Genomic DNA, 13,697 nt, shown 5'->3' on the forward strand with positions numbered 1-13,697 from the left:
TTCTTAGCTGCATGATTTGGGCTTTCTTAGGGTGATAGTAAGACTTCTAATGATTGAGATGTTTGATGGAAGGTTGTGGGAATTACTAAGGTTGCATAGATGGTGATGCTTGAGGCTTGGAGTATGCTTATGGGCTAACTGGAACTCTTTAGGCTTATTTCCTGGGTGGTTCTCTCTTCCTGCATTTCTCCTATCTATTTCTCTCTCTCTATTACTCTAATCCTCTCTTCTAATGGATTCTTTCCCCTTTTTTGTATGTAAAGTGTTCTTCTTTAGGCTTCAAGAGAATCTCCTATTATGATTTAGTCTTCCCCTCCTTTCTCCCTAGCCATCCTATTATTCCCATTTTGGTGTAAGATAGCTGCATTATTAAGACCTGCAAGCTGCTTTATTTGCCTGAAGACGTGTAAACCAAAGATGAATTAACAAATATAAAGCAATACCTAATCCCTCCCATCCCAGGAATAATTGAGAGAGTTATATGCGCTACTTTTGGTAGTGCGCCTCATGGCTTTTGCACGTTGGTTGTCTGTGCAGGCTGGGAAGGGAAAGTCAGCATTAAATGTTTGACTTGCTAGGCTTAACATGTATTTAATGGAAGAATCTAGTTAGTTCCTAACTAAAGGAGTTGGCTTATTAGGGAAAAGGGTAAACTAGATTAATTCTCCCCTAATGATGCCTGCATGAAATGTAAAGGGTATGGGCTTGGATCTTTGGAGCTCAAGAAGCCCAAAGTCTTCCATGACCCCAATTCCACGTAGGCTCGATAAACTTCCGTAACCACCTATACTACAATCCACTTGACAAGCCTTGTATATGTGACTTGGGCTTAGCATGAATAGTGAATAAGGAAGCATGGCATGATGAATAGGCATGAGCATGGCGTGAACATCCAGCTTAATCACCGTGGCATGACATGTTGGTAAATATATTCCTCATTGATCTCCCGCCTTGACATGTGTTTGGGCTTGAATGTAGGCTTTGCATAACAATTGGGCATTGAGACTTGGTTAGATTGGTGTGTGACATTTTTGGGCCCCAACAATAATTAATTTTAGTATCGAACCCCAACTTCCTTCAATATATCATAAGCTCAATGATTAAGTGTGCTACACTTCACCTGACGTATTGTTTACATGTTGTACTTGAGTGTCACCACATATCAGGGCATGTGAGGATGTAGAGTATTGTTGCATATATAATCAAGGCTGCAACCAAGATAACAACGTAACTTGGGTGGTTAGGATATTCAATACTAATGTACACTAACGGAAGTGGGATGTTAGGATAAAGTTGTGGACCGTCGTTGGGTTAAAATAGGTATGTCCACATGAAAATATTTAAAGATAAAAAAAATTAGGGAGGGTAAAATCAATTTATGCCCCTCATGTTGTGTCGCCCCTTTAGCGTACGATTCACTCGACTAGTTGAAAGTACGTTAGCTCCCCGATACGATAGCCAATGAATCGTCTTAAGAATGACTACATGCTCATGATTGTGTGTGTTCTCCAAGGCCATCAAGAAGCGGTTAAAGCATAAAGTCAGCTCTGCCAATTAGGAAATTATTAGGAAAATGTACAGTATAAAGACAATAAAAGTTAACCAAAAAAATATTTCTATTAGTTAATGAAACATTCTTTGTCAACCAAAAGAGGGTGAAAATACAACTTAATCTTCTTGTAAACACGAATATTCCTACAATGAATGAGACAAGAACACGTGTACAAAATAATATTTGTATTAATGATTTAAGGGTTACAATCTCTTCTACAAATTTAGCCTCTGATTCGATCTTCGTAATGCGTACATTTGTGGATTGTGTTGTTGATCCAAGGATCATTGGGGCTTGATCTTGAAGGTTGACGAATGGATTTTCAAGGGGCTTTTGGGCTTGATTTTGAAGAACGGTTGTGCGGATTTCTTCAAGGGCTTTTGAGCTTAATCTTGAAGGTTGATGGGTGAACGGATCTTCAAGGGCTTTTAGACTTGATCTTGAAGAACGGTTGGATGTGTGGATTTGTTGATGTTATTGATCCAAAAGGCCGTTGGGGCTTGATCTTAGGATGAACGGATGATGAACGATGAACACTTTCTTCAAGGGCCATCGGGGCTTGATCTTGAATTGGTGGAAGTTCTTCAAGGGGCGTTGGGGCTTGATCTTGAAAAAGGATTTGACGAAGAACGAAGAGAGCTTTCTTGATCCTTCAAGATTGGCTTGGGAGCTGATAGGAGCATATTTATGCGACTTAGTTGGCTTGTTCTTGTGCATTTATGTCGTGTTTCCTTAGTTATTTTAATGTTTAAAGTCATTTTCGTGTGTTTTCAGACTCTAAGTACAAAGTATGCAAGAATATGCATTTTGGAGGCCTTTGGAGCATGTTTCGGGCTTGGAATGGATAGCAAATGCATGGGCCAAGTGGATGGACGAATTTGAGAACTAAAGAGGCCAAGAATATGAAGAATTATGGTACAAAAGATGAAGAAAACAGCCTAAAAATCTGTCACCCCAACTTGCATTCCTTGCCATGCAAACCACATAGAATTCCCTTTGGATTCCATGCCATGCTTGATCACTCTTGTCCCCTACATAATTTCTAATTTCATGCTTCAATTCATTTAATTATTACACTCAATTGCTTGATACCTCTTGTTCCCTTCACTCATTAGATTTTAGACAACATTTACATCCATTACATGCACCAATTGATGCTCCATCATTCACATTTGGAATCCCATGCCTTGTGTACCACATGTTGCTGCACCTTTGACCCATTTATTGACACATTTTCACCTCCCTTTCCATCTCTATGCAATGTACACAATCATTCATGCTCCCTAGCTTCAAGACCACTCCATTTTACCCTTCACACTTTGCATCATCACTTCATTTTCACCCTTGGACCATTGCACACCACACACACAAATTGCCATGCATTTCATCCTTAACCTAACCTGATTTTCTAAGGTTTTTGGGGCCTATAAATACATGTTTACACCCCTTGGCCAAAGAGTAATCCCCCATATTCATCATTTTATCACAGAAATTCGTCCATACACACCCTAGGAAGCAAAACACCCCAAAAACACCATTCTAGTGCCTAGAAAACATAACAGCCACTCCACCTTCTTCCACCCTCTTTGCCTAGTTCTCCACCACCTTCCAACCATCAAACACTCTTCCACACTCACCCTAAACCCCTCCATATCATTCCCCATCCATTCTACACCATAAATCCACCCAAAAATCTGTCCACAAGCTTCATGCCGCAACAAGGAGGAAGGGAGATCCATTGATGCACTTGCTTTCCAAGTTGGAGCATTTTAGGTGTTTTCTTTCCTTGGATTTTAATGTCTAATTTTATGTATCTTTGTATTGCAAGAATGAGGAACTAAACCCCCTTAGTTGGGGAGTGATTCGAAACCATGTACATGCTTGCAATATGATTTGATTACATTCAGTTGTTATTTCATAAGTTGCGGATTCAATTCGTTCATCTACTTGATTGATAACTTATTTGTGTATGTTGATTGAGAGTGCACGCTTAGTTTTCATGCATGAATATGATGCTAGATTATGAGGGAGTTTCACCTAATAGTTACAATCTTATAATCACAAGTAGTGAAAGTCGCTTGAAAACGATCGCGTTGAATGAATTCTTGGCACTAGTTTCATGCTCATCATAGTAACGAATGCCTCGTCAACACTTATAGTTCTCATTGTGCTTCATGATTCTTGATTGTATCTTTATTGTGCTCATCACGTAAGGAACCTTTGAGGAATGCTTTGAATTGTTGTATGCGCTTTTCCATCCAATTCATTAACTTAAGGAGAACTTGAAGGTTAATTTAAGCGTATCTAATTAACTTGGGGTGTTGAGTTTCATAATTTATTGAAAGAACAACTGAAAATCATTTTGTTTGCAAGTGTGTCATGTGTGGAGAAGAACCTCCTAACTAGCCTTTTATCCATCCTTTTCATCCAAAAATGTTTTACAATCTGTTTTGTTTTAAAGTTTCTGTTTTGTTTTCAAATTTCGTCCAAAACAAATCCCCCTTTATTTTGAAGTCTTAGATTAGCTAGAAAGTGTTTTGATTTGTGTTTCTAAGTGTTTTGATTCAAGTTTTCATCCAACTTCGTCCAAGTTCTTGTTAGGTTCTCAAAACTGCCCAGAAAGTGGTTTTTAGGCAGTTTTGAGTCATTAGGTTGCTGTTTTGAGTTTTATGTTTGTTTAAGTATTTTAAAGTATAGTTTTGCATTCTTTGAGTCTAGTTTAGTGTTTTAAATTTTGTTTTTATGTTTTTAAGTCAGTTTTCAAGTGTTTAGCAATCCCTCATAATCCCCGACCTAGAACGATCCCTACTTACATACTTTACTACATTTGATAAAAAGAGGGTTTAATTTTGTGTGTTAACTTATTTTACGCATCAGGAGCTTTAGAGTTTCAAAGCTTCAAGGTTTTGGTGTGATGTGAATTGGTTATGAATTGGTGTCCTAAAATGAATGAAATGACCTTGTATTTGTAGAATTTTTTCAAGGCTTAATTTTGAATATAATATTCAGATGAAATAAATCATTTCTGCCAGGTGTTGACACATGTCCTTTTTTGATGACTTTTCCAATTTATTTTGATTTTTCGTTTAGTCACACGCTACGTGTAAAAATTTATGTGACACGTGAGCGTTAAAATTGTAATTATTGGTCAACATTTATTTATCCGAAATTTCGATGTCTACACTTCTATCACACAAAAAAATAATGGGCAATAATGTAATTTCAGAGGTCCAAAATTTACTTTTTTTTATTGAAACCTCACCTACAGGTGATGTTAAAATATTTCTAATATTTAAAATTTAAAATTAAAAAAAAGACCAAAAGAACCAAAAAAAACCTCCCACCCCCCACGATCTCTCTCTCTCTCTCTCTCTCCCTCCCTCTCTCCCTCATTCTCATTGTCTAAAAAAATGTGTTCATACACACAAAGTGTGCAACCAAATGCTAGTTTATATAAAGGTAAGAGACAAACCAATACAAATGCGTTTAACTTTCTGGCTCCTAAACACTACCCAAAATTTGAAAGATTTCAATTTAAGCATAAAAAGGTTTTAATGATTAACACCATAATAGTGGTACTCTAATAACATTTTTCTTGCCACTTAGTATTACGATCTAGTTGTATTTCTTTTCACTTGTAAGTGAGAGGTCTAAAGTTTGATTCTCACCAAATGCGAAGTTGAATCACATTATTGCTAGCCCATTATGAGGCTAATACACTCCCACTCCCTTAGTGTAAATAATATTGTTTGTTAAAAAAAAAACATTTTTCTTGAGTTTTTGCACTTGATACTAGAGATATTCTAGATATTTGAGGTCAGTAGTTGAGCTAGATAAAAATCTACTCGACTTGAGAACAGTGTGAGTTACAAGTAGAACCAATCACCCTTGATATGTGTTTCTACAAGAATGAATACATATTCATGATTTCGAAAGAGTTACTAAAGGCAATTAAGAAACAATTACACGATCAAGTTTCTGGCACAAATTATGAAAATACGAAGACACTCATATTGTGATATCAATGACGACAATGAAGGCTAAAGCCTCATTTTGTAGTTTGCATTTCATAAGATTTTAAAAGTATCAAAATTCGACCAACCGTTGCATAACAAGTTTCAAGTCAATGTGCTATAAGCTTTCAGTTGTTGCAAAATTTTCCAAGCAGTGCAATAGCTCGTTGTGCGAAACTACTCAACCAATTCAAGTATTCACAAAGTCCATGGAGAAGAGTAAGGTAATGAAGGTTTTGGGCTTCTTGGGGGCACCAACCCTTTAGAAGCAAATCAAATTCCAACTGTCAAATAATTGACCATACTCCAATTCAAATATTATTTTAGTCGGCTTGACACGTAAGAGAAGGTGTTGACACTTGACACATGGTATTCCGCGCTCACCGGATTCATCGAATTTCAAAACGGGAAATTTCCTCGTAATTAACTATCACACGGTACACCATTTAATTATTATTTTATTAATTAACAAAATATTATTTTAGAGGAAATCGTAGTAATGATCCCTCAACTTTAATTCAATTTGAGCAATGATTCTTCAACTTAAAATCCACGATCATTGGTTCCTAAACTCATTAAAACATAGAGTTATGGTCATTTTCGTCACCTCCGTTAAAACTTCTGTCAAAATAAGTTACACACGAGGCTGGATTAAGATATGAAAAACCAAATGAAAAAAGTGTAGCAATGGCCTCTCAACTTTAACCCAATTAGATAAATGGTCTCTCAACTTTAATCCAATTGGAGAAATAGTGACTCAACTTTAGCCTATTGAAGGAATGGTCCCTCAATTTAATCTAATTGTAGCAATGATCCTTTCAATATGATGGAATTCTACAAAAAAGACCATGCCTGTAATTTTTTATGATGAACTATTACTCAAATTGAGTTAAAATTAAAAGGATGAATGACACAATTTCTCTATTGTTACTTTTCCTTTGTCCTCGTCTCATTCATTTCTTAAAAGGGAATTTTAATGAAAAACTCCCGATATTATTCATTTTAACAAAAAATTACAATTTTACACTAAAAAATTAATCATGTATTATTCACTTTACATTTTATTTTATCTTTATCATTAAAACTCAAAATTTTACTCATTCTTTCTTCAGACGGAATAAAAGTCTGCCCCAGAGACTTTACGGAATAAAAGTCTGCCCCAAAGACTTCATATTTTCTAATTTTTCCAATCTTTTCATTGGCTCCTCGCTTTTTCCCAGATCGTCTCCCTCTGTTTATCCCCCACTCCCTCCTCTTCTTCCTCCTCGCCGATTCTCTGAGTCAGGTCTGTACGGAAGAGCAGCAGCAGCCATGCCGTCGCAGGAGTACATGGACAAGATGCAGGTCCGACAGAACTACCGGAATCTCTGGCACTCCGACCTCATGGGCACCATTCAGGCCGACACTCGCTGTATTACTCTCTCTCCCTCTCTCTCTTTCTCTCTCTCTTTAACTTTCTCTCTCTATAAATTCGACCGGTTCAGTGTCTGATATTGGACTGTGAATGTTTGTCGTTGCAGATTGCTGCTTTGCTGCGTTCTGGTGAGTTCTCTCCGTCGATCTGATTGCTTTGCTTGTTAGTAGATCTGATTTCCCTGCCGATTTCGCAATTTCTGTTCATGTTTTCCACGTTGACTTGGTCTGACACTCGTTGACTTCATTTCTTTATTTTAAATCTCGATGAATGCTAGGTAGATAAACTTTTCAGGCCAAATTTGCAAATCAATTCATTAGTCACCAATAGAAAATAACCACGTTAATTAATATTTAAGTAAAATTCCAATCATCAACAACTATGTCATATAGTTTACAAATTTGGTTTCCCTAGCCCATTTATTTCTCTGGATTAAAATTAGAAACTGAATACTTGATTGATTGTTTTTAGGATTAAGTACTTAAAACCCCCAAATCCTTTAGTGTCATTCCAAAGTGGTTCCAACCCCTTTGATCATGCCAAACAAGTACCCAACCTATTGAAAATGTAACATATGATAAGCCCCAGTTAAAATCTATTAAATTAACTAGAATTTACTTTGTCTCCAAAATCAGCATAGCCTCCACCAACTAATGGTCACCACCACCCTCATCGTGCCATCACCTCCAAACGCAAAGAAGAACTAGAAGCTTTACTAGTCGAGAATCGGCATATGAGGAAAACACATGAACAAAAACAAGCTCTTTGAAACCTTATATGAAATCTTAACCCTTTCTTTTGTTAGAATATTGTCCTCTTGATATCATTTCAATTTGGGTTTGTTTTTTATTCAATCCAATACCCATTTAATCATTGTGTTTCATATTGTATAATCTATGTTTGAAATTTCGATTTTAAGGTAACAAATATTAATGTTGACTATGATATACCCATTTAGTGGGTTTTGAATATAATCTATGTTCCTCGGGACCAGAATTCTCTTGACCAGACTCCCGCTAACCAGAATTGGCAAACATCTTGATCAAACTCCAATTTGAACTTCAAATAACCAGGCTCCCCCTAATTGAACTACCCATGATTAGACTCCCCTAATCGAACTCCTATTTGACCAAGCTCCTCTATATTAGATTTCCCTTGACCAGTCTCTCATGATCAGAACTCTCATCTCATTGCAAAGGCAATTATAGACTTCTTTGCAAGAAACAATTGCTCATCTGCATCTTGTTCCAATTGGCGTCAAACATCTTGCTAGCTTGCTCTTAACACCTTCAATTGGCTCATGGAGACCTTTACAATAAAGCATGTCCTCTATTCTTGATTTCCACGTAACTCAGTTGGAGCGGGTGAGTTTCATCATGGTGCTAGTCACACCTTCCATTCTAAACGGATATCAGCCAAATCAGGCTCTGATACCACTTGTTGTGAATATCGAGTTTAAGAATGGGAAAGACTAAACAAACTCGGGAAATTGAAAACAAAATAATCAAGATAAACAATGCTAAGAATTAACGTGGTTTGGCTATATGTGCCTAGGTCCACAGAGCAACAATAACAATCTTTCACTATATCGATAATGAGTACAACGGATAATCTTGCCAAGCCTTTAGGATTAAGACTTGTGAAAAACCTGAAAGAACAAAAACAAGAAATGCACTCTTATCTCTCTTTTTTATCTCACACACAGTTTGCCATCACAATATTCTCTCACTCTAACTCTTTGAGTGGTATATAACATATCATGGGCTGAAAAAACCCAACATCTACTGAGATAAATTTTAATTTAAAAAGTAGATGTAGGATGTATTAACTATGTGAGTGTAGTCAACAAAATGTGGGGTGTGGATAAAATAACACTACTTGATTTTAGGTAACAAACTATTTTTTGTGCCCTCAATGCGTCAATGGATGCTGCTTTGATTTTTTTTTTTTTTTTTTTTTTTTTTTTTTTGCCTTTCTGGTTTTCTCAATGCAATGGAGGGAAATACCATTAACTAACTCTTTTTATTTTTTGTTTCCGGGTAGATTTCGTTTACTTGTCAAAAAGAAAGAGAAATTAAGAACAAAACCATCAGAGTGTACCATAGTGGTGGCAATCAAGCCGAAAATTCCACAACTAGATCATAAATTTTCCCTCCTCTAATACTTGTTAATCGTTATAACATATAGTGTGGCTCGAATTCTTTTGCACCAGATAGAGGCTATGAACAAGAGTAGAGTAATTAGCAACCCCCAATAGATTGAATTCCATCATATGAACTGAAAAGGGATGCTTAGATTTCAAGTAAGCTTTGAGGCATATTGCAGGGCCTTTTTAGTTATACATTGTCCATTTTATTTGGGTTGCTAACTTCAAACCGCACTTTTAATTTTACCCGTGTATGAATTAACTATTTGATCATCAGGTATTGAGTCTTCCTCCCATTGTGGTGATATTGATTGACTTTTGTTTCCCTGCAGTGCACCATGTGCTTCATACTTGCTCCGGAAACGAGCACTTTATAATGACATGTCAAGGTGATTTGTACTTTTGATTTTGCTTGAACCCTAATCTGAACTATGTGACCTTGTGTTTTGAATACAGTGATAATTGCGTTTTTGTTTGTCATAGATATGTATGCTGTGCTGGTTATATGCCCTGTAGCGGTAGGTGTGGGGAAAGTAAATGTCCTGAATTCTGCCTGGCAACTGAGGTATCCAATGAATGTAATTTTACGATGGTTTATGTAACCTTCTTCAAATCCTTGGTTTAACATCTATATGCCTTTTGTGTGTTAATTTTGTCCTTATTTCTAGTAGATTTCACCACATTCTTGGTTGTTTCCTACTATCTTATCTTCATGCCTTATATATAGAAAGGACAGATTGATAGCTAATCATCTATTAGTTAAGTATTTCTGGAAGTCCTAAAATCCTGCTAGGAGACCAGCCTATAGATAACAGAGAGAATCCCCATGTCGCCCAACGAATTTGTTTGCTAAAATTTGTGCATCTGAAAATGGTTTGATTTTAGTTGCATCCCATGCAAGCTAAAAGGCTTAAAGTTTGTATTAGTAATCAGCAGAAGTATAGAGAAAATGAGGGTTTTTTTTTTAATGTTTGAGAATTCATAGGCAGAGAGAAGAATAAGGAAGAGAAAAAAAAAAAAAAAAAAAAAAAAAAAGAGGAAGTACAGAAGGAGATATGAATGAAACCACACCAAGCCTTGAACAACACCTTGCTATGTTTATTTCCGAGACCTAGAAATACTACTCTTAACTAGTAGAAGCTCTTAAAAAAAATTCAAAAAGCATGAAGTCTCTAAAATCCCACATACATTGGCTCTTAATAACACCTTAACTCTTAAGTGACCTCCAAATTGACTGAATCCAAATTTTATTTAACGATTATGTCAATTGACGAACTGTTTTTGTATTTTTAATTGCCAAGAGCATTTCCCTTTGGGACTGGGAAGGCCTTGACTGAAGTGTTCCAATGCATTTAATCTTGGGCTTTTAGAGATCCTTGATTGTTTTCCTAAGCAAACTGTTGTTATCCCATCACCTGATAGATCTCTTGGTGCATGTGATTTGGCTAATTAAGCTCCAGAAACATAGAATCATATGATAGAATAAGAAATTAGTACAAAAAACAGATACATAACAAGGTGCTCAAATTTGGTTCCATCGCAGTATCTTGGCACCTGTTGTTTTCAATATCCTGATCAGAATCTGGTTCACGTGTTCAATGCTATACAAACAAACCAATCCATATGTTATCTTGAATTTCATGGGTCATAAATATAATGACTTTGCTCAAATGTGGCTCTAGCCTAGTGTAATTTATGGCCAATTAAGTAGTGCTTTCGGTTCATGTAGTTTTCCATAAGTAATCAATTATACGACAAGAGTAATTGAAGGTCAAATTTGCTTTAGGGGTTCAATTTTAGAGGACAGACTGCAGCAAAGGACTTGTATAGGCGTTTTACTCTTTCTTTCTTTTGTGTAAGCAAACAATCTTATTTAGGGTCAGTTGCATGCTTGCCATTATTTTGTTACTATAAGCTGGAGCTGCACAGAGATTCGCTTCCTGTAGTTTCTAATTTTCATCCTACGCTTGACATTCCAGGTTTTCCTGTGTTTTGGGAATTCAGTGGCCTCAACCCGCTTTCTGTTGCAAGATGAATTCAATATACAGACAACGCAGTGTGATAATTGCATCATTGTAATCTCTCTCTTGCAATACCATCTTCTAGTTTATAAAATCTTTATAGCAGAGCTCGGATTGTGGTTTCTAATTTAATATAATGTGCTATTCAACTGTTAGTGATGCTTCCTCTTGTTAACAGGGTTTCATGTTCTGCCTACAACAACTTGCGTGTATTTTCTCCATAGTTGCAATGATTGTTGGAAGTGAAGAAATCTCAGAGGCATCTCAGTTGTTGAATTGTTTGGCTGACTTGGTGTACTGCACGTAAGTTCTTTTCTTTTACCCGTTGAACATTCTCAACCAACGTTGATTGGTGGTTACTAATTTTGCATTTGCTTTCTTTTGCAGGGTCTGTGCATGTATGCAGGTAAGCAAGTTGTTTTTTCTCTCGTAATTCATCTTAAGAATTCCCAAATGCAAAACTAGAACGAAAGTTAGATGAACTTCATTTTCTGGTGACTCCCGACTCTTTTAATTTTGCAGACACAGCACAAGATTGAAATGGACAAACGAGATGGCAAGTTTGGACCGCAACCTATGGCAGTTCCTCAGTTTCAGCAGATGTCTCGCATTGATCAGCAAGTTCCTCCCACAGTTGGATATCCACCTCAACCAGCATATCCTGCTCAACCAGCTTACGGTCAGCCCTATGGTTATCCACCTGCTCCACAAGCTCAAGGCTACCCACCAGCCGGTTATCCTCCAAGCGGCTATCCACCCAGCGGTTATCCACCTTCCGGCCATTAATTGTAGCTGATTTTGAACAGATTTATGCATCCAATTACAATCTATGGTGGCCGTTTTGTTCAATCGTGTTACGTGTTGGTTTGCAAGTTTTGTCTTTGAAGTTCCAATTTGTGTATCTTCGACCTTGCTCTTCTTAAATTTTACTTGCAAGAGGGTTGACTGACGTATGCAGTAACTTTGTGCTTTGCTTTTTATGATTTAAAACTTCAAACTACCTCACACTATACACAAATGCGAGCATCTTGTCGTCTCTCTCATATTTGTTTTCTCATGGTAGTTTGTGTGGATTTGTAAGACTGAAATCATCTCTCACACTTATGGCGTGTTTACCTATTCGTAATTGGAATCAAAACAAGGAGTCTGAATCCGATTATCGAGTATTCAAGTGTTGGCTTACTAAACCCTGTTCTTTTCTTTTTAGGGTTTTCGTTACATAGCCATAGATCAGGTGTTTGCTCCCCTTCACACTTGGGTTTTGTGCAGGGTTTATGCATGACCCGGGTGGACAATGTATTGACACCGTATCTCTATCATATTGGCTCTCGATCATATTAATACTATAGTGTATTGTTATTATAAAATTAATGAGATGGGATACGCTGCCAATACAGGTCATGTGCAAACCACAGGTGCGCATGTGAGCATTTATGAGTCATAGAATATCAAAATGGGGTGTGCTATCCATAAACATTTTTTTTAATTCTCACTCTTTTAATTTTCGGTCGTCAGATCAAATGAATTGAGAATGTCAAATGACATAAATTTAGAGCATAAATCTATAAGCAAGCATTTCATTTCTCAATCCACCCATCCCAATGCTATTATTGTTGACTGTACTGTAATTTAAGACCTACAAATGGGTGGTTTAGGGCCTGTTTGGTATCTAACTTGAGAACAAAACTCAAATTTTTTTATTTATTTTAAAATACATGTTTTGATTTAAAAATTTTAAATTCAAAACTTTGTTTGGTATGCAACTTCTCAAAACTAATTCAAAACAGGAAAAATCAAACGCCCAAGCCAGACCAATTTCCCGACCATCGCATCCCTCTCCCCAGCGACTCCTTTTGCTATTTACCGACTCCTTCCTCCAAACTCGAGATGACAAACCAAGGTTGGTCACGTTAGCAATCTCAAATCTGAAATCCAACGACCTTCAAAACCAATAGCTATTTGTTGCTGTTGATTTATCTTGGTTGGAGGAAGAAGGATAGAGGTGGTGGCTATGGTGGATGCAAGTGGGAAGAATTGAAGAGGCAATAGAGAAGAGAGTATCAAGAGAGGGGTAAGAGAGAGAAGAGAGAGGAGAGGAGAGAGAGAGACGGGAGTGAGTGGTAGAGAGAGAAAGAGATAGAGGGAGAGAGAGGGGGGAGTGAGTGGTAGAGAGAGACAGAGGAGAGTGAGGTGAATCCCAAAAATAAAAAAAAGGTCTAAAAACATACTTTTTGTGTTTTCAACAAATAAGCTTTGTTTTCAAATATTATATTCAAATCAAAACCAAACAAAGATTTAAATTTGTAACTAAAAACTTGTTTTTGAGTTAAAAACATTGGATCCAAATCAAATAGCAAACATGCCCTTAAATTTTTGCATTTTTCTTTTGTCAAACACAATCTTCATCATATAGAAGAAAATGTTATAAGAGATAAACATAAAAACAAATTGTAAATTAAGTAGACATAGAAAGCTAAGCAAAACACCGCATAACCCAAACAAAGCACATGATACCCTAATTAGACTCAAGCCTCTCGACGCAAGTCGAGCC

The 13,697-nt window shown here is 36.7% G+C and overlaps 1 protein-coding gene across 1 annotated transcript; it reads left to right on the forward strand.

Moving 5' to 3' along the window:
- The first annotated feature begins 6,699 nt into the window (after positions 1-6,699).
- LOC114821011 (uncharacterized) lies at positions 6,700-12,099 on the forward strand. The gene is made up of 8 exons (XM_029092596.2): positions 6,700-6,976; positions 7,086-7,107; positions 9,458-9,514; positions 9,609-9,690; positions 11,105-11,200; positions 11,325-11,449; positions 11,534-11,552; positions 11,669-12,099. Exons 1-8 carry the CDS (start codon positions 6,877-6,879, stop codon positions 11,930-11,932), a joined length of 765 nt encoding a protein of 254 aa, XP_028948429.1. The 5' UTR covers positions 6,700-6,876; the 3' UTR covers positions 11,933-12,099.
- Positions 12,100-13,697: the final 1,598 nt, after the last annotated feature.

Source organism: Malus domestica, chromosome 14, assembly GCF_042453785.1.
Source record: "Malus domestica chromosome 14, GDT2T_hap1".
In the NCBI taxonomy this organism is placed as follows: domain Eukaryota; kingdom Viridiplantae; phylum Streptophyta; class Magnoliopsida; order Rosales; family Rosaceae; genus Malus; species Malus domestica.

Coding starts and splice junctions, on each gene's coding strand:
- LOC114821011 (XM_029092596.2), top strand. CDS start 6,877: ATGCCGTCGCAGGAGTACATGGACAAGATGCAGGTCCGACAGAACTAC. Junction 7,108..9,457: donor TGCTGCTTTGCTGCGTTCTG/GTGAGTTCTCTC, acceptor GTTTCCCTGCAG/TGCACCATGTGCTTCATACT. Junction 9,691..11,104: donor AATTCTGCCTGGCAACTGAG/GTATCCAATGAA, acceptor TTGACATTCCAG/GTTTTCCTGTGTTTTGGGAA.